General features: G+C 53.9%; 1 protein-coding gene across 1 annotated transcript in view; it reads left to right on the forward strand.

Annotated features, from left to right (window-relative positions):
• Positions 1–12,731: 12,731 nt before the first annotated feature.
• Positions 12,732–21,485, forward strand: part of MPDU1 (mannose-P-dolichol utilization defect 1) — a 31,170-nt gene continuing 22,416 nt past the window's right edge. Inside the window, exon 1 of the mRNA XM_073573285.1 lies at positions 12,732–12,950. Coding sequence (XP_073429386.1) covers positions 12,863–12,950 — 88 coding nt within the window. The 5' untranslated portion in view covers positions 12,732–12,862. The remainder of the gene's footprint in view (positions 12,951–21,485) is intronic.

Here is a 21,485-nt window from a genome sequence, read left to right on the forward strand (position 1 = left end):
TTATCGTCAGGGTCACCATCTCTCACCTTGGAAGAAGCTGTCATGGACAGCTGGGGGAGGGTGATGTGTGCGTGCTGCTTGTAAACATGGCGCATTATCTCTTGTGGCCGGGGAATCATCTGACCTTCTTCCGGTTTAGAAAGGCTGTGTGTGACTGAAATTCTGGAAATGCCAAACTCCCCGATAAAATGCTGATCCATCCCTTGCACTTCCTCAGTAAAATCACTCGTGAGCTATTTCACAAAAGCAATTACACAATAAGTCGGGGGTTGTGGCTTTTTCATTCTTCATTTACCGGTTTATTTTCTCTATACAGTTAGGTCCATATATATTTGGACAGAGACAACATTTTTCTAATTTTGGCTCTAGACATTACCACAATGAATTTTAAACAAAACCATTCAGATGCAGTTGAAGTTCAGACTTTCAGCTTTCATTTGAGGGTATCCACATTGACATTGGATGAAGGGTTTTGGAGTTTCAGCTTCTTAACATGTGCCACCCTGTTTTTAAAGGGACTAAAAGTAATTGGACAGATTAAATAATTGTAAATAAAATGTTCGTTTCTAGTACTTGGTTGAAAACCCTTTGTTGGCAATGACTGCCTGAAGTCTTGAACTCATGGCCATCACCAGACGCTGTGTTTCCTCCTTTTTGATGCTCTGTCAGGCCTTCACTGCGGTGGTTTTCAGTTGCTGTTTGTTTGTGGGCCTTTCTGTCTGAAGTTTAGTCTTTAACAAGTGAAATGCATGCTCAATTGGGTTGAGATCAGGTGACTGACTTGGCCATTCCAGAATATTCCACTTCTTTGCTTTAATAAACTCCTGGGTTGCTTTGGCTTTATGTTTTGGGTCATTGTCCATCTGTAGTATGAAACGACGACCAATCAGTTTGGCCGCATTTGGCTGGATCTGAGCACACAGTATGGCTCTGAATACCTCAGAATTCATTCGGCTGCTTCTGTCCTGTGTCCCATCATCAATAAACACTAGTGACCCAGTGCCACTGGCAGCCATGCATGCCCAAGCCATCACACTGCCTCCGCCGTGTTTTACAGATGATGTGGTATGCTTTGGATCATGAGCTGTACCACGCCTTCGCCATACTTTTCTCTTTCCGTCATTCTGGTAGAGGTTGATCTTGGTTTCATCTGTCCAAAGAATGTTCTTCCAGAACTGTGCTGGCTTTTTTTAGATGTTTTATAGCAGAGTCCAGTCTCGCCTTTTGACTCTTGATGCTTATGAGTGGCTTGCACCGTGCAGTGACCCCTCAGTATTTACTTTCATGCAGTCTTCTCTTTATGGTAGATTTGGATATTGATATGCCTGCCTCCTGGAGAGTGTTGGTCACTTGGTTGGCTGTTGTGAAGGGGTTTCTCTTCACCATGGAGACTATTCTGCGATCATCCACCACTGTTGTCTTCCGTGGGCGCCCAGGTCTTTTTGCATTGATGAGTTCACCAGTGCTTTCTTTCTTTCTCAGGATGCACCAAACTGTAGCTTTTGCCACTCCTAATTGTTGTAGCAATTTCTCGGATGGGTTTTTTCTGTTTTTGCAGCTTAAGGATGGCTTGTTTCACCTGCAGCTCCTTTGACCGCATGTTTCCTTCACAGCAAAACCTTCCAAATGCAAGCACCACACCTCAGATCAACTCCAGGCCTTTTATCTGCTTAATTGAGAATTACATAACGAAGGGATTGCCCACACCTGTCCATGAAATAGCCTGGAAGTCAATTGTCCATGTCGGACGCTATTCACACCACAGCGTCCGGCAGGCAGCGGTAGTTCCATCTCCGTCCACTATAGCCTCAGTGGCGCCGGCTTGATTTTACTCAGGTTATTTGGGGTTAATCTAGCTGAAAATCAGGTGGGATGTTTGGTCACGCCCACGGTCTTTAAATAGTTGTGCTGGCCTGTGGGCGTCGCCGATTATAGCTTGTGTTTTATGTCAGGTGGTTCCGGTCTGGAGAGGAGGTGCTGGAGAGAGAAATTCATATCTGGTGTCGTATGATCCGTTGTTACCTTTTCGCCTTCCTATATTTGTGCTTTGTTTTGCCCTGTTCACATTAAGGTATTGTCCTGTGTGTTTGCGGCGCGGTGTGGTTTAAGTTCTCCCTGTCTGTCATTACTGTGTGGGCTTTGGTGGTTTGACGACTCACTGGGTGGAGGGTTCAGCTTAGGGCTGAGCAGGAGATAAGGAAAGGCTGGAGGCTCAGGCATTTGCACCATTAGCAAAAACCCTGGGTTGAGGGTCAGACAGGGTTTTCCCTAGTTTGAGGGACTCCGCAGGGACCCCGGGTATTTCAGCCTCCTTTGACCTAAGCCCCGCATAACATTATAATCGGCCCAACATTTTTCCATGGATTCCATAAACCGCCAGTTGGCGGCGCTGTCCTTTCAGGTCACCAAGTTGAAAGGGGCAGTTCAGCAGCAGGGCCTGGTTGTAGCTAATGTGCAAGCGGCTTCTGCTAGACAGGTGCAGAGCCGAAGATTCCGCTGCCTGAACGATTTTCTGGGGAACGCAGCGAATTTGTCATCTTTCGGGAGGCCTGCAATTTATACTTTCGCATGCGCCCGGTCTCCTCAGGTAATGAGGCTCAGCGGATGGGTCTGGTGTTATCCTTACTGAGTGGGGACCCTCAAGCATGGGAGTTTTCCTTACCAGCCGACTCTGCTACGTTTCATTCGGTTGAGAATGTTTTTTCAGCACTCGGGCTCATTTATGATGATCCCGACAGATTGGCTTTGGCGGAATCTAAAATCCGCGCCCTCCGTCAGGGGGAACGTATGGCGGAAGACTATTGTTCAGAATTTCGCCGTTGGGCAGTAGACACACAGTGGAACGACCCAGCGCTGCGGTGTCAGTTTATGTATGGGGTTTCAGAAAGAGTTAAACAGGCCCTCCTGATGTATGAGACTCCTGCATCGTTAGAGTCTGCCATGGCTTTGGTTATTCGTATTGATCGCCATTTGCGTCAAGGGGCGCAGGGGTGCAAGTGTGGTTGCTGCAGGTGAGCCCACGGAACCTATGCAAATCGCTGGGGTATCACATGTTAAGCGTCGCGTTCCTGGGTTCAGGAAGCATGGAGCATGTTTTTACTGTGGTAAAAGATCATTATGTAAATACTTGTCCTGTGCTACCTAAGAAAGTCGCACCGGCGGAAAACTGGTAAGCTGAGGGTATGGAGGAGGCCCAACTGAGCGTATGCATATCCTCCATGATGGTATCTCAATGTATGCTCCCTGCCAGGGTTATTATTGCGGGCAGAGAGCTACCCATATCAGTGTTTGTGGATAGCGGTTCCACCACCAATCTCATGGATGAGAGTTTGCACGCACGGCAGGTTTTAAGATCGAAAAACTCCCTCATCCTATTCGCGTGGTTACCATTAATGCCGCTCCCCTCCCACAGGGGGAGTTTACTGAGTTTGTAGCTGAGGTTAAACTCCACATTGGGGTCCTACATTCTGAGTGGGTTACATGTAGGGTACTCAATAATCTCCCAGCACAAATGGTCCTGGGTTTCCCATGGTTGTCCAAGCACAACCCGGTGATTGACTGGAGAACCCAGGACATAGTCCAGTGGAGTGGTTTCTGCCAGGAAAATTGCTTGGCCACATGTGTGTCCGCCGTGAAGTCCAGCCTTCCGGAGGCATTGCTGGATTTTGCGGACATATTCTCTGAGAGGGGTTGCTCAGAACTACCTCCACATCGAGCCTATGACTGTGAGATTAGGTTAAAACCCGGGGCTAAATTGCCAAAGGCGAGGATGTTTAGTATTTCTGGTCCGGAGAGACAAGCTCTTAAAGACTACATCGCGGAGAGTCTGAGCAAAGGACACATCCGGCCTTCATCCTCACCTGTAGCAGCGGGGTTTTTCTTCATTAAGAAAAAAGATGGGGGGTTACTCCCGTGTCTGGATTTCCAGGAGTTAAACCAGATTACGGTCCGTGATCCCTACCCGATGCCTCTGATCCCTGATTTGTTCAACCAGGTGGCTGGTGCGAAGTGGTTTTCCAAACTTGACCTCAGGGGGGCATATAACCTCATAAGGGTCCGTCAGGGGGATGAGTGGAAGACGGCATTTAATACCCCTGAGGGTCATTTTGAAAGCCTAGTTATGCCATTTGGGTTGACAACCGCGCCTGCTGTTTTCCAACATTTCATAAATGATGTAATCGCTCATGTGCTGGGGAAATTTGTGATTGTGTACCTGGATGATATCCTTATTTATTCGAGCGACCAGGACACTCATTTAGAGCATGTCAGGCAGGTGTTACAGCTGCTCCGTGAGAATAAGCTCTATGCTAAGCTTGAAAAATGCGTATTTTTTGTTCAGGAGTTGCCTTTTTTGGGATATATTGTATCCGCCGCAGGGTTTAAAATGGACGCCGCGAAGGTGCAAGCGGTGCTGCGATGGGAACGGCCTGATAATCTAAAAGTGCTCCAGCGGTTCCTTGGGTTTGCCAACTATTATAGGAAGTTAATTAAGAATTTCTCTACTATAGCCAAACCGCTCACGGACATGACGAAAAAAGGTACCAATCTCGCTATCTGGTCTGAGGATGCGGTGCGTGCATTTGAGCTTCTGAAGAACCGTTTTGCTTCAGCCCCCATTCTGGTGCAACCGGACGTATCTAAACCTTTTACGGTGGAGGTCGATGTGTCTGAGGTGGGAGTGGGGGCAGTACTGTCACAGGGCTCGTCCTTGAGCAATATGCGTCCATGCGCCTACTTCTCCAAGAAGCTGTCGCCTGCCGAACGGAATTACGACATCGGCAACAGGGAGTTGTTGGCCATCAAATTGGCTTTTAAGGAATGGCGACACTTCCTGGAGGGGGTGGCCCACCAGGTCACAGTCATCACCGACCATAAAAACCTGCTCTATCTGGAGTTGGCCAAGCGTCTGTCTCCCAGGCAGGCTCGCTGGGCATTGTTTTTTTTACACGTTTTAACTTTCTGGTGACTTACCGTCCTGGGACTAAAAACACCAAGGCGGATGCCTTGTCCAGGTGTTTTCCGGGGGGAGAACCTCGGGAAGATCCGGTACCCATCCTGCAGGAAGGTGTAGTGGTTTCGGCTCTCACGACTGAGGTAGAGGCGGAGATTGCCGAGGCCCAGGAGGAGGTACCGCCAGGACTTCCCGCTAATAAGTCGTTCGTACCCCGTCATCTTCGTCTTAAAGTGTGGGGGAACACCACGACTCTGTCCTGGCCGGTCATCCAGGGGTTAGGTGCACCTTGGAACTGGTATCGCGCCGCTTCTGGTGGCCAAAAATCCAGCAGGACGTGGTCTCGTACGTGACAGCTTGCATCACGTGCGTCAGGGCCAAGTCGCCCAGAACCCGTCCTGCTGGCACTCTACAGCCTCTGGGGATACCTAGTAGGCCATGGACAGAAATCTCCATGGACTTTATCACGGACTTGCCTGCCTCGGCGGGGAACACGGTCATCCTGGTGGTGGTTGATCAATTTTCGAAGATGGCGCATTTTGTGTCGTTGCCTTCCTTGCCCAACGCGATGACGTTGGCTCAGGTCTTTGTGCAGGAGGTGGTCAGACTGCACGGAGTTCTGTCGGACATAGTGTCTGATAGGGGTACCCAGTTTGTGGCGAAGTTTTGGAAAGCTTTTTGCTCACGATTGGGGATCAAGTTGTCTCATTCGTCAGCGTTTCATCCGCAGTCAAATGGTCAAACTGAGCGCATGAACCAAAATCTGGAGCAGTATTTGCGATGTTTTGTGTCTGACAACCAAGAGGAGTGGTCGACGTTCCTTCCCTTGGCCGAGTTCGCATTAAATAATCACCGCCAAGAATCATCGGGAGAGTCTCCGTTCTTTTGTGTTTATGGGCACCATCCTCAATTTTGTATCTTGCGTCAGGGGGGCTCTGGGGGCGTCCCAGAGGAGGACCGGTTAGGAGTTCAACTATCATCGGTCTGGAGGAGTGTGAAACAGCGACTGCTGAGCATGAGTGCAAGGTACAAACGTGTGGCTGACACTAGACGCGTGCCAGGTCCGGACCTGTGTGAGGGTGATTGGGTGTGGCTAGCTACTAAAAACATAAAACTCAAAATTCCATCATTGAAATTGGGTCCAAGGTTTATTGGCCCTTTTAAGATTGCTGCCATCATTAACCCGGTTGCTTATCGGTTGGAACTTCCTGCGGTATACAGGATACACAACGTGTTTCACAGGGCTTTATTGAAAAAGGTGGTAGGCTCTGTGGACACGACGCCGATGCCACCTCCAGTCATGGTGGATGGCGATTTAGAGTTTGAAGTCTCCAAGGTGGTGGACTCTCGAGTACTGCGCCGTTCTCTTCAGTATTTGGTACACTGGCGGGGGTATGGTCCGGAGGAGAGGTCTTGGGTACCAGCCTCGGACATACATGCGGATCGGCTGGTCAGTTCCTTTCACCGCCGTCATCCGGACAAGCCGGGTCCTATGAGTCTTGAGGGCCCTGGGGTCCCTCGTAGAAGACGGGGTACTGTCATGTCGGACGCTATTCACACCACATCGTCCGGCAGGCAGCGGTAGTTCCATCTCCGTCCACTATAGCCTCAGTGGCGCCGGCTTGATTTTACTCAGGTTATTTGGGGTTAATCTAGCTGGAAATCAGGTGGGATGTTTGGTCACGCCCACGGTCTTTAAATAGTCGTGCTGGCCTGTGGGCGTCGCCGATTATAGCTTGTGTTTTATGTCAGGTGGTTCCGATCTGGAGAGGAGGTGCTGGAGAGAGAAATTCATATCTGGTGTCGTATGATCCGTTGTTACCTTTTCGCTTTCCTATATTTGTGCTTTGTTTTGCCCTGTTCACATTACAGTATTGTCCTGTGTGTTTGCGGCGCGGGGTGGTTTAAGTTCTCCCTGTCTGTCATTACTGTGTGGGCTTTGGTGGTTTGACAACTCACTGGGTGGAGGGTTCAGCTTAGGGCTGAGCAGGAGATAAGGAAAGGTTGGAGGCTCAGGCATTTGCACCATTAGCAAAAACCCTGGGTTGAGGGTCAGACAGGGTTTTCCCTAGTTTGAGGGACTCCGCAGGGGCCCCGGGTATTTCAGCCTCCTTTGACCTAAGCCCCGCATAACAGTCCAATTACTTTTGGTCCCTTTAAAAACAGGGTGGCACATGTTAAGGAGCTGAAACTCCTAAACCCTTCATCCAATGTTAATGTGGAGACCCTCCAATGAAAGCTGAAAGTCTGAAGTTCAACTGCATCTGAAGTGTTTTGTTTAACATTCATTGTGGTAATGTCTAGAACCAAAATTAGAAAAATGTTGTCTCTGTCCAAATATATATGGACCTAACTGTATATTGTACCTTTCATCATATTCAAAATTTCAACTGACAGCAAGAGGAATCAATATTCAGTATATCAATAACAGGCTGCCACGAGAGGTGGTGAGTTCTCCTTCAACAGAAGTCTTCAAACAGAGGCTGGACAGACATCTGTCTGGGATGATTTAGTGAGTCCTGCTTTGAGCAGGGGGTTGGAGCAGATGGCCCAGGAGGTCCCTTCCAACTCTGACATTCTATGATTCTTACAACCTGCACGCACAGTACACTTGTCAGAGCTGGGAGTCTGTAACACTGACACTTGTCTAGACTTGATGTACAACTCTGGCCCTTAGCTTCTTACTTGAATGGACAACTATAGCAAACCAGCTGCTGTATGGGAAGGACCAAAGGCTCCATGAACATTAGGCTTCAGTAGAACAATCGCCCAGCCCCCGAACATCTTCCCCAACTTACCCACACACAGGGATGCCTGGCCGTACCTTCCTGTGCTATAAACCCCCCTCTTTGATCACCGGACAGAGGCCTCTCTCTGCTAGGGTGTTTTCACATCGTGTTGTGTCCCCGTCAGGGCATACATCCGAAATCCCCCGCAACACAGGATCCAGATGTATGCACCACCGGAGCCATAGACCGCAGTGGTGACAGCAGAGTGAACGTTCGCTCGGCCGTGCACTGTTTTGGGAAGAGTATGCCTTCAGGAAACAGACTGCGTTTGAGCACCCGCCTCCTGTAGGCGTACACTCCTGAAAAAAGTGCATGGCAAAGCACAAGTTCACTCTGCCGTCACCACTCCGGTCTATGGCCCCAACGGAGTATATGTCCAGACCCCATTTTGCAGGGTATTTCGGACATATACCCTTACGTGGACACGCAGCGCAATGTGAAAGCACCCTTAGCAAAATCAGGTCTCCCGCTTTGCACTGATGATCGGCGAATGCCCGAAAAGTGTCTGATTTGGGTTCTTTTCCCAAGTCATGTGGCAGGCACATTTAAAGGGAATGTATCACATTCTTTTTTAATGTTTAGACTTTGTTAATTTATTTGTGAATAAAATTAAATGGTGCAAGGTTTATTATCATTTTCATGTCAATAAGTGTCAGGGCAGGACACTTGTACATTCAGCAGCCCCAGGCTGTAGGAGACTGCACTCAATGTCTGACCACATCTCCTATGCTATGGCCACATCCGCTGTGAACTGGGCATGCTCAGCGTCTGCTCCACTCAGATCATAGCAGTGCCCGGTGAGCACAGGTCGGGGCACCAGGGACGTCATCCAATGGCGCATACTGGTGGATGGAGTCACGCCGCCCCCACCAGTAATTACCATGATCTGAGCAGAGCAGCTGTAATAACTAATCACTTAGTGCCTACCAATATTCTCACAGAAGATGTGCCTTAAAAGGAGCACATAAAGACCACCGACACCTTTAGACCATACACTATCAGAACGCCAGAACTTGGATATCGCTGACAACTTTTGCAAAGTGAGTTGAACTAAGCAGTCGTGCGGACTAGTGAGAGCTGATAATCATCATAAATTAGGCCCCAGAAGTTGCCTAAATTATGGCAAAAATGTACTCCAGCACGTGATTGTGGTATATTTGCACGGCCACTGAAAGATGTGATTAATTCAGGGGGCACAGCTTACTCTGCATGAAAACTTGCGCAGAAATAATACTTAAAAGAAAATGAGTGGGCGAGACTAAAGCCAACAATAATGAAGCAGGTGAACAAGACTTACAAATGAAGTATAACCTCCAGCTCCGCAGGTGCACAGGGACATGAGTACGCCACATAATCACACAGAAAAATCATATCCAACCTCTGCAAATGGGACTTAAAAACTTTGCAACTTTTATTTCAGGAACATGAATGTTACAAAACTGCATGCATTCAGTAAAACCCAACACATTTCAACCTTGAGGTCTTGAAAAAGTTACCAGAAAAAAAAAAAGCTAAACTTTAGGCTACGTTCACACAACGCGTTTTTTTCGCAGCGGTTTTTAACGCGTGAAATTGCCACGAAAATGCAAAAAAACAGCATCCCATGCATTCTGCAATGCTGTGCTAATGCTGCAGATTTTCCCGCCCACATAGGAATGCATTGTTCTGCTTCCTTTCCGCATTTGACTCTGCCCACCATGCGAAAAGTAAGCAGAACATTTGTGGATGGTACCCACGGAGGAGAGGAGACTGTCCTCCGGGCTCTGGGTACCATATCCCTGTAAAAAATAGAATAAAAAATAAAAATCGGGTTATATTCACCTTCTGGCGTCCCGCACAGCCTTACCGATACTCCCGCCAACTCCCGTTCCCAGTGATGCCTTGCGGCAAGGACCTGTGATCACATAGCGGTCTTGCGAGACCGCGACGTCATCAAAGGTCTCGCAAGGCATCACTGGAAACGGGAGCATCGCGATGATCAGGGACGCTGCGTGGGACATCGGAAGGTGAGAAAAACATGATTTAATTTTTTTTATTATTTTCAACATTTGATCTTTTTACTACTGATGCTGCATAGGCGGCCTCAATAGTAAAAAGTTGGTCACACTCGTCAAACACTATGTATGACGAGTGTGACCAACCTGTCAATCAGTTCTCCAAGCGATGCTACAGATCACTTGGAAAACGCTAGCATTCTGCAACCTAATTATGCTTACAAATCGCTAGTTTTTCCACGGGAAAAATCGCTGGAATTTATAATGCGTTTTTTTCCGCGGAATGGAATCCTGGAATTCCCACTGAAGTTACCGCGGGAATTCCGCAACGTGTGCACTTAGCCTTAATATTACAGGAACGCATCCAATATTCATAATCAATATTTTACTGTTCAAAAAAAGGGATTCTAAAGACAAAGCCACAGAACCTCATGGGATCTAAATAATATCAGATAGATCTGCCAGCCAGCAATAGTACCCACAATGTGGAATTCCAAATACACCAAAAGCTCCACTTCTCCAAAGAAGTTGTAGGCATTGACAGAATGCCTGAGGATAAATAACCAAGAAAGTCCCCTATGCACAGTAATGCTGCACATCAGTGCCTCGTCCAGTAAGGCACGCACGCGAATAATGGAGACTCCAAATGCCAGGTAAAGAACGCAGCAGAGCTAAATGGTTGGAGAAGTAATAAAATGTTAGATCCTATCCAAACTGTTTCACATCCCGGCGTCATCAGGAGACCAGACCCTAAGAGCTTGCCATAGTGAAACACTGAGGATGTGACTTTATCACGACGCTGCGATATTTTAGCCTATTGACAATACTATATTTCATGTAGTCGTGTTCTGCACTGACACAAGTAAGCGATGATGTATTCATAAACACAGCATGAAAAATAAGAATGGGGCGAGAATAAAAGGAGCGTTCTTGTACTTAAAGGGGGTCAACATATGACTCATTTTCAGGCCATAAGTCCCATCCATCTTGAATACTTCTGTCGTATCCTGGAGATATGAAGATGGTCCTATTTTAGGGATACTCATAGCATAGGAATCAGGGCTGTGGAGTCGGAGCCCATTTTGGAGGAGTCAGAATTGGTGTCATGGAAATTGAGGAGTTGAAGTCGGAGGTTTGGCTTACCGACTCCTCAGCCCTGATAGGAATACACATGATCATACTACTCTGATGAGGTTTTCGGACCTGTCCGGAGCCTTCTCTGCAATGCACCATTTTGTGCCCATACACTATTGGCAAGGGCATCTCGAATCTCCTCCGACACCTGTTCTGGGTCAGACTCTTCCTCTTCACACTCACTGGGCTGTTCCAGTTCTTCCTCGGCGGCTTTTTCGAGCCATCGCTCTTGGAATGGATCCCCACGAGACTGGCAAATATTATGGAGAGTGCAGCAGGCAGCAATTAAAGTCGGTAGGAATGAGAGCTCAATGCCACCGTCCTTTAACAGACAACACCAACGGCCACTGAGGCGTCCGAAAGCCACTGGTGCCACGCGCAGGGCAGAAAAAAACTGCCGATTCAGCTCTGAACGCTCTGGACGTGACTCTGTGGAAAAAGGCGTCATCAGCCAGGGCAGGAGGGGATAGGAGCAGGGTCCTAAGAGGTGGAAGGGCACTTCCATCCCATCCGCAGAGTACCTGGTGTTAGGGAACAGAGTTCCTTCCGAACCCCACTCATAAAGCTCCGACTTCAATAAAACCTGACAGTCGGAGGAGTTTCCGGGACTGCAGATATTCAGGTCCCAGAAGCAAAGGGCCGAGTCTACGACGGCCTGGAGTACCACAGAGTGCCAGCCTTTGCTATTGAAATAGTGCCCAGCGCATTCAGTAGGGGGGTTTACAGGGACATGAAAGGTGCCAACGACGCTGGCCAGCCGCGGTATACCGTAACGCTGCTCAAAACTCTTCACTGTGTCCCCAAGAAAGTCTCCTTCGGGAACGGAGATGAACTTGGGGGTGAGGTTGGAGACCACCGCCTCACAGACGTCCTGGACGATCTTGCAGACAGTGGAACGGGACACACCAAAGATTTTCTGACTGGTTCGGTCTTCACATGTAGAGCCGAGGCGCCTCAAGGCGATGGCCACCTGCACCTCTGGTGGGATGGCGTGACCCACGCTGGCCTCCATTTTCTGGAGGACTGGCCGCAGCTGATGGCACAGATAGTTAAAGGTTGACTTTGTCACACGGAAGCTCTCCATCCAGTCCGAGCTGGTCAAGGCTTTCTCCATCACCGCGCTCCAGAGCGCTGAGGAGCCGACGCCACTGCACCTCGGAGGCGGCTCGTCATCTGGCGCCCATGATGGGACCCCGCCGTCCCTGCGGCCCAGCAGCCGCGATGTCCATAGGACGGCGAAGCGCAGCCGCTCCCTCGCCCTGGTGCGCTGGAAGAGCAACATCCTCCTCCGCCGCTCACTCTCCCGCCTCCGCCGCTCCTTCATCAGACGGACATAATACAAAGAGCAGAGGGCGACCGTCCCCGCACACAGCGGCCGAAGCCCCCGCTCCCTGGGCAGCCCCTCAGACTCCATGTTACCGTGCAGCCATGGACTGTCAGGGTCTATCCGGCCTTATCGGTCAGCGGTGGGCCGGCGGCCCCTGTCCAGTCACAGACACCTCACTCCACAGTCACTTTTTCCCCACCCAGGGCTCAGCGTCCTTTCCCGCCTTTTCCTCACAGTCAGGAGCCGCCATTATTCTCCATTTTCCACCCTTCTCACCACGAGGCCTCAGCTCATGTCAGTCACTCAGCCGCACGTACAGGAGGGAATACATGCATTCTTTGTAGACTCTAAAGGCGGAAGTTCCGCTGCCACGCCTAATATGGTGGACCGGGGGTAACGGATGTGACGTCAGGGATGAACGGAAGTTCCGCTGCCTCGCCTAATATGGCGGACCGGGGTAACGGATGTGACGTCAGGGATGAACGGAAGTTCCGCTGCCTCGCCTAATATGGCGGACCGGGGGTAACGGATGTGACGTCAGGGATGAACGGAAGTTCCGCTGCCTCGCCTAATATGGCGGACCGGGGGTAACGGATGTGACGTCAGAGGTGCAGCCGGAGGAAGCAGGAAGAGAACAGATGACCGGCTGAGCTGTGTCCTGCACAGAATGGAGACGATGCGGAGCCTGCTGGTCCCGGGGATTCTCCCTGAGCGCTGCTATGATGAGTTCTTCCTCCAATACAACCTGCTGCACGGTGTGAACAGAGCCCCCAATATGCACCCCCCCCCCGACTGAGAGGCACTGAGCCCCCAATATGTAACGAGCCCCCGACTGAGAGGCACTGAGCCCCCAATATGTAACGAGCCCCCGACTGAGAGGCACTGAGCCCCCAATATGTAACGAGCCCCCGACTGAGAGGCCCTGAGCCCCCAATATGTAACGAGCCCCCGACTGAGAGACCCTGAGCCCCCAATATGTAACGAGCCCCCGACTGAGAGGCACTGAGCCCCCAATATGTAACGAGCCCCCCGACTGAGGAGCACTGAGCCCCCAATATCCCCCCCCCCCCGACTGAGAGGCACTGAGCCCCCAATATGTAACGAGCCCCCGACTGAGAGGCACTGAGCCCCCAATATGTAACGAGCCCCCGACAGAAGGGCACTGAGCCCCCAATATGTAACTAGCCCCCGACTGAGAGGCACTGAGCCCCCGATATGTAACGAGCCCCCCGACTGAGGAGCACTGAGCCCCCAATATGCACCCCCCCCGACTGAGAGGCACTGAGCCCCCAATATGTAACGAGCCCCCGACTGAGAGGCACTGAGCCCCCAATATGTAACGAGCCCCCGACAGAAGGGCACTGAGCCCCCAATATGTAACGAGCCCCCGACTGAGAGGCACTGAGCCCCCAATATGTAACGAGCCCCCGACTGAGAGGCACTGAGCCCCCAATATGTAACGAGCCCCCCGACTGAGAGGCACTGAGCCCCCAATATGTAACGAGCCCCCCGACTGAGAGGCACTGAGCCCCCAATATGTAACGAGCCCCCCGACTGAGAGGCACTGAGCCCCCAATATGTAACGATCCCCCGACTGAGAGGCACTGAGCCCCCGACTGAGAGGCACTGAGCCCCCAATATGTAACGAGCCCCCGACTGAGAGGCACTGAGCCCCCAATATGTAACAAGCCCCCGACTGAGAGGCACTGAGCCCCCAATATGTAACGAGCCCCCGACTGAGGGACACTGAGCCCCCAATATGCACCCCCCGACTGAGAGGCACTGAGCCCCCAATATGTAACGAGCCCCCGACTGAAGGGCAATGAGCCCCCAATATGTAACGAGCCCCCGACTGTGGGACACTGAGCCCCCAATATGCACCCCCCGACTGAGAGGCACTAGGCCCCCAATATGTAACGAGCCCCCGACTGAGGAGCACTGAGCCCCCAATATGTAACGAGCCCCCGACTGAGAGGCACTGAGCCCCCAATATGTAACGAGCCCCCGACTGAGGGACACTGAGCCCCCAATATGTTACCCTCCCGACTGAGAGGCACTGAGCCCCCAATATGTAACGAGCCCCCCGACTGAGAGGCACTGAGCCCCCAATATGTAACGAGCCCCCCGACTGAGAGGCACTGAGCCCCCAATATGTAACGAGCCCCCGACTGAGAGGCACTGAGCCCCCAATATGTAACAAGCCCCCGACTGAGAGGCACTGAGCCCCCAATATGTAACGAGCCCCCGACTGAGAGGCACTGAGCCCCCAATATGTAACGAGCCCCCCGACTGAGAGGCACTGAGCCCCCAATATGTAACAAGCCCCCCGACTGAGAGGCACTGAGCCCCCAATATGTAACGAGCCCCCGACTGAGAGGCACTGAGCCCCCAATATGTAACGAGCCCCCGACTGAGAGGCACTGAGCCCCCAATATGTAACGAGCCCCCCGACTGAGAGGCACTGAGCCCCCAATATGTAACGAGCCCCCGACTGAGGGACACTGAGCCCCCAATATGTAACGAGCCCCTGACTGAAGGGCACTGAGCCCCCAATATGTAACAAGCCCCCGACTGAGAGGCACTGAGCCCCCAATATGTAACGAGCCCCCGACTGAGGGACACTGAGCCCCCAATATGCACCCCCCGACTGAGAGGCACTGAGCCCCCAATATGTAACGAGCCCCCGACTGAAGGGCAATGAGCCCCCAATATGTAACGAGCCCCCGACTGTGGGACACTGAGCCCCCAATATGCACCCCCCGACTGAGAGGCACTAGGCCCCCAATATGTAACGAACCCCCGACTGAGAGGCACTGAGCCCCCAATATGTAACGAGCCCCCGACTGAGGGACACTGAGCCCCCAATATGTAACCCTCCCGACTGAGAGGCACTGAGCCCCCAATATGTAACGAGCCCCCGACTGAGGGACACTGAGCCCCCAATATGTAACCCTCCCGACTGAGAGGCACTGAGCCCCCAATATGTAACGAGCCCCCGACTGAGAGGCACTGAGCCCCCAATATGTAACGAGCCCCCCGACTGAGAGGCACTGAGCCCCCAATATGTAACGAGCCGCCCGACTGAGAGGCACTGAGCCCCCAATATGTAACGAGCCCCCGACTGAGGGACACTGAGCCCCCAATATGTAACGAGCCCCCGACTGAAGGGCACTGAGCCCCCAATATGTAACGAGCCCCCGACTGAGAGGCACTGAGCCCCCAATATGTAACGAGCCCCCGACTGAGGGACACTGAGCCTCCAATATGCACCCCCCGACTGAGAGGCACTGAGCCCCCAATATGTAACGAGCCCTCGACTGAAGGGCACTGAGCCCCCAATATGTAACGAGCCCCCGACTGAGGGACACTGAGCCCCCAATATGCACCCCCCGACTGAGAGGCACTAGGCCCCCAATATGTAACGAGCCCCCGTCTGAGGAGCACTGAGCCCCCAATATGTAACGAGCCCCCGACAGAAGGGCACTGAGCCCCCAATATGTAACGAGCCCCCCCGACTGAGAGGCACTGAGCCCCCGATATGTAACGAGCCCCCGACTGAGGGACACTGAGCCCCCAATATGTAACCCTCCCGACTGAGAGGCACTGAGCCCCCAATATGTAACGAGCCCCCGACTGAGAGGCACTGAGCCCCCAATATGTAACGAGCCCCCGACAGAAGGGCACTGAGCCCCCAATATGTAACGAGCCCCCCCGACTGAGAGGCACTGAGCCCCTGATATGTAACGAGCCCCCCCGACTGAGAGGCACTGAGCCCCCGATATGTAACGAGCCCCCGACTGAAGGGCACTGAGCCCCCAATATGTAACGAGCCCCCGACTGAGGGACACTGAGCCCCCAATATGCACCCCCTGACTGAGGGACACTGAGCCCCCAATATGTAACGAGCCCCCCCGACTGAGAGGCACTGAGCCCCCAATATGTAACGAGCCCCCCCCGACTGAGAGGCACTGAGCCCCCAATATGTAACGATCCCCCGACTGAGAGGCACTGAGCCCCCGACTGAGAGGCACTGAGCCCCCAATATGTAACAAGCCCCCGACTGAGAGGCACTGAGCCCCCAATATGTAACGAGCCCCCGACTGAGGGACACTGAGCCCCCAATATGCACCCCCCGACTGAGAGGCACTGAGCCCCCAATATGTATCGAGCCCCCGACTGAAGGGCAATGAGCCCCCAATATGTAACGAGCCCCCGACTGTGGGACACTGAGCCCCCAATATGCACCCCCCGACTGAGAGGCACTAGGCCCCCAATATGTAACGAGCCCCCGACTGAGGAGCACTGAGCCCCCAATATGTAACGAGCCCCTGACTGAGAGGCACTGAGCCCCCAATATGTAACGAGCCCCCGACTGAGGGACACTGAGCCCCCAATATGTTACCCTCCCGACTGAGAGGCACTGAGCCCCCAATATGTAACGAGCCCCCGACTGAGAGGCACTGAGCCCCCAATATGTAACGAGCCCCCCGACTGAGAGGCACTGAGCCCCCAATATGTAACGAGCCGCCCGACTGAGAGGCACTGAGCCCCCAATATGTAACGAGCCCCCGACTGAGGGACACTGAGCCCCCAATATGTAACGAGCCCCCGACTGAAGGGCACTGAGCCCCCAATATGTAACGAGCCCCCGACTGAGAGGCACTGAGCCCCCAATATGTAACGAGCCCCCGACTGAGGGACACTGAGCCCCCAATATGCACCCCCCGACTGAGAGGCACTGAGCCCCCAATATGTAACGAGCCCTCGACTGAAGGGCACTGAGCCCCCAATATGTAACGAGCCCCCGACTGAGGGACACTGAGCCCCCAATATGCACCCCCCGACTGAGAGGCACTGAGCCCCCGATATGTAACGAGCCCCCGTCTGAGGAGCACTGAGCCCCCAATATGTAACGAGCCCCCGACAGAAGGGCACTGAGCCCCCAATATGTAACGAGCCCCCCCGACTGAGAGGCACTGAGCCCCCGATATGTAACGAGCCCCCGACTGAGGGACACTGAGCCCCCAATATGTAACCCTCCCGACTGAGAGGCACTGAGCCCCCAATAAGTAACGAGCCCCCAACTGAGAGGCACTGAGCCCCCAATATGTAACGAGCCCCCGACAGAAGGGCACTGAGCCCCCGATATGTAACGAGCCCCCCCGACTGAGAGGCACTGAGCCCCCGATATGTAACGAGCCCCCCCGACTGAGAGGCACTGAGCCCCCGATATGTAACGAGCCCCCAACTGAAGGGCACTGAGCCCCCAATATGTAACTAGCCCCCGACTGAGGGACACTGAGCCCCCAATATGCACCCCCCGACTGAGGGACACTGAGCCCCCAATATGTAACGAGCCCCCCCGACTGAGAGGCACTGAGCCACCAATATGTAACGAGCCCCCCCCGACTGAGAGGCACTGAGCCCCCAATATGTAACGATCCCCCGACTGAGAGGCACTGAGCCCCCGACTGAGAGGCACTGAGCCCCCAATATGTAACGAGCCCCCGACTGAGAGGCACTGAGCCCCCAATATGTAACTAGCCCCCGACTGAAGGGACACTGAGCCCCCAATATGTAACGAGCCCCCGACTGAAGGGACACTGAGCCCCCAATATGTAACGAGCCCCCAACTGAGGGACACTGAGCCCCCGATATGTAACGAGCCCCCGACTGAGAGGCACTGAGCCCCCGATATGTAACGAGCCCCCGACTGAAGGGCACTGAGCCCCCAATATGTAACGAGCCCCCAACTGAGGGACACTGAGCCCCCAATATGTAACGAGCCCCCGACTGAGAGGCACTGAGCCCCCAATATGTAACGAGCCCCCCGACTGAAGGGCACTGAGCCTCCAATATGTAACGAGCCCCCGACTGAGGGACACTGAGCCCCCAATATGTAACAAGCCCCCGACTGAGGGACACTGAGCCCCCAATATGCACCCCCCGACTGAGAGGCACTGAGCCCCCAATATGTAACGAGCCCCCGACTGAGGGACACTGAGCCCCCAATATGCACCCCCCGACTGAGGAGCACTGAGCCCCCGATATGTAACGATCCCCCCGACTGAGAGGCACTGAGCCCCCGATATGTAACGAGCCCCCGACTGAGGAGCACTGAGCCCCCGATATGTAACGAGCCCCCCCCGACTGAGGAGCACTGAGCCCCCAAAATGTAACGAGCCCCCGACTGAAGGGCACTGAGCCCCCAATATGTAACGAGCCCCCGACTGAGGGACACTGAGCCCCCAATATGTAACGAGCCCCCGACTGAGGGACACTGAGCCCCCAATGTGCACCCCCCGACTGAGAGGCACTGAGCCCCCAATATGTAACGAGCCCCCGACTGAGGGACACTGAGCCCCCAATATGTAACCCTCCCGACTGAGAGGCACTGAGCCCCCAATATGTAACGAGCCCCCGACTGAGAGGCACTGAGCCCCCAATATGTAACGAGCCCCCGACAGAAGGGCACTGAGCCCCCAATATGTAACGAGCCCCCCAAACTGAGAGGCACTGAGCCCCCGATATGTAACGAGCCCCCCCGACTGAGAGGCACTGAGCCCCCGATATGTAACGAGCCCCCGACTGAAGGGCACTGAGCCCCCAATATGTAACGAGCCCCCGACTGAGGGACACTGAGCCCCCAATATGCACCCCCCGACTGAGGGACACTGAGCCCCCAATATGTAACGAGCCCCCCCGACTGAGAGGCACTGAGCCCCCAATATGTAACGAGCCCCCCCGACTGAGGCACTGAGCCCCCAATATGTAACGATCCCCCGACTGAGAGGCACTGAGCCCCCAATATGTAACGAGCCCCCAATATGTAACGAGCCCCCGACTGAGAGGCACTGAGCCCCCAATATGTAACGAGCCCCGACTGAAGGGACACTGAGCCCCCAATATGTAACGAGCCCCCGACTGAAGGGACACTGAGCCCCCAATATGTAACGAGCCCCCGACTGAGGGACACTGAGCCCCCGATATGTAACGAGCCCCCGACTGAGAGGCACTGAGCCCCCGATATGTAACGAGCCCCCGACTGAAGGGCACTGAGCCCCCAATATGTAACGAGCCCCCGACTGAGGGACACTGAGCCCCCAATATGTAACGAGCCCCCGACTGAGAGGCACTGAGCCCCCAATATGTAACGAGCCCCCGACTGAGAGGCACTGAGCCCCCAATATGTAACGAACCCCCGACTGAGGGACACTGAGCCCCCAATATGCACCCCCCGACTGAGAGGCACTGAGCCCCCAATATGTAACGAGCCCCCGACTGAGGGACACTGAGCCTCCAATATGTAACGAGCCCCCGACTGAGGGACACTGAGCCTCCAATATGTAACGAGCCCCCGACTGAGGGACACTGAGCCTCCAATATGTAACGAGCCCCCGACTGAGGGACACTGAGCCTCCAATATGTAACGAGCCCCCGACTGAGAGGCACTGAGCCCCCAATATGTAACGAGCCCCCGACTGAGGGACACTGAGCCCCCAATATGCACCCCCCGACTGAGAGGCACTGAGCCCCCAATATATAACGAGCCCCCGACTGAGGGACACTGAGCCCCCAATATGCACCCCCCGACTGAGGAGCACTGAGCCCCCGATATGTAACGAGCCCCCCCGACTGAGGAGCACTGAGCCCCCGATATGTAACGAGCCCCCCCGACTGAGAGGCACTGAGCCCCCAATATGTAACGAGCCCCCGACTGAAGGGCACTGAGCCCCCAATATGTAACGAGCCCCCGACTGAGGGACACTGAGCCCCCAATATGTAACGAGCCCCCGACTGAGGGACATTGAGCCCCCAATATGCACCCCCCGACTGAGAGGCACTGAGCCCCCAATATGTAACGAGCCCCCGACTGAGGGACACTGAGCCCCCAATATGCACCCCCCGACTGAGGAGCACTGAGCCCCCGATATGTAACGAGCCCCCCGACTGAGAGGCACTGAGCCCCCGATATGTAACGAGCCCCCGACTGAGGAGCACTGAGCCCCCGATATGTAACGAGCCCCCCCCGACTGAGGAGCACTGAACCCCCAATATGTAACGAGCCCCCGACTGAAGGGCACTGAGCCCCCAATATGTAACGAGCCCCCGACTGAGGGACACTGAGCCCCCAATATGCACCCCCCGACTGAGAGGCACTGAGCCCCCAATATGTAACGAGCTCTCGACTGAGGGACACTGAGCCCCCAATATGCACCCCCCGACTGAGAGGCACTGAGCCCCCAATATGTAACGAGCCCCCGACTGAGAGGCACTGAGCCCCCAATATGTAACGAGCCCCCGACTGAGGGACACTGAGCCCCCAATATGCACCCCCCGACTGAGAGGCACTGAGCCCCCAATATGTAACGAGCCCTCGACTGAAGGGCACTGAGCCCCCAATATGTAACGTGCCCCCGACTGAGGGACACTGAGCCCCCAATATGCACCCCCCGACTGAGAGGCACTAGGCCCCCAATATGTAACGAGCCCCCGACTGAGAGGCACTGAGCCCCCAATATGTAACCCCCACCGACTGAGAGGCACTGAGCCCCCAATATGTAAGGAGCCCCCGACTGAGGGACACTGAGCCCCCAGTATGCACCCCCCGACTGAGAGGCACTGAGCCCCCAATATGTAACGAGCCCCCGACTGAGGAGCACTGAGCCCCCAATATGTAACCCCCACCGACTGAGAGGCACTGAGCCCCCAATATGTAACGAGCCCCCGACTGAGGGACACTGAGCCCCCAATATGTAACCCTCCCGACTGAGAGGCACTGAGCCCCCAATATGTAACGAGTCCCCGACTGAGGAGCACTGAGCCCCCAATATGTAACGAGCCCCCGACTGAGAGGCACTGAGCCCCCAATATGTAACGAGCCCCCGACTGAAGGGCACTGAGCCCCCAATATGTAACGAGCCCCCGACTGAGAGGCACTGAGCCCCCAATATGTAACCCCCACCGACTGAGAGGCACTGAGCCCCCAATATGTAACGAGCCCCCGACTGAAGGGCACTGAGCCCCCAATATGTAACGAGCCCCCGACTGAGAGGCACTGAGCCCCCAATATGTAACCCCCACCGACTGAGAGGCACTGAGCCCCCAATATGTAACGAGCCCCCGACTGAGGGACACTGAGCCCCCAATATGCACCCCCCGACTGAGAGGCACTGAGCCCCCAATATGTAACGAGCCCCCGACTGAGGAGCACTGAGCCCCCAATATGTAACGAGCCACCGACTGAGGGACACTGAGCCCCCAATATGCACCCCCCGACTGAGAGGCAC

This window comes from Dendrobates tinctorius, unplaced genomic scaffold, assembly GCF_039654945.1.
Source record: "Dendrobates tinctorius isolate UK_male_01 unplaced genomic scaffold, ASM3965494v1 ptg000002l, whole genome shotgun sequence".
Lineage (NCBI taxonomy): Eukaryota > Metazoa > Chordata > Amphibia > Anura > Dendrobatidae > Dendrobates > Dendrobates tinctorius.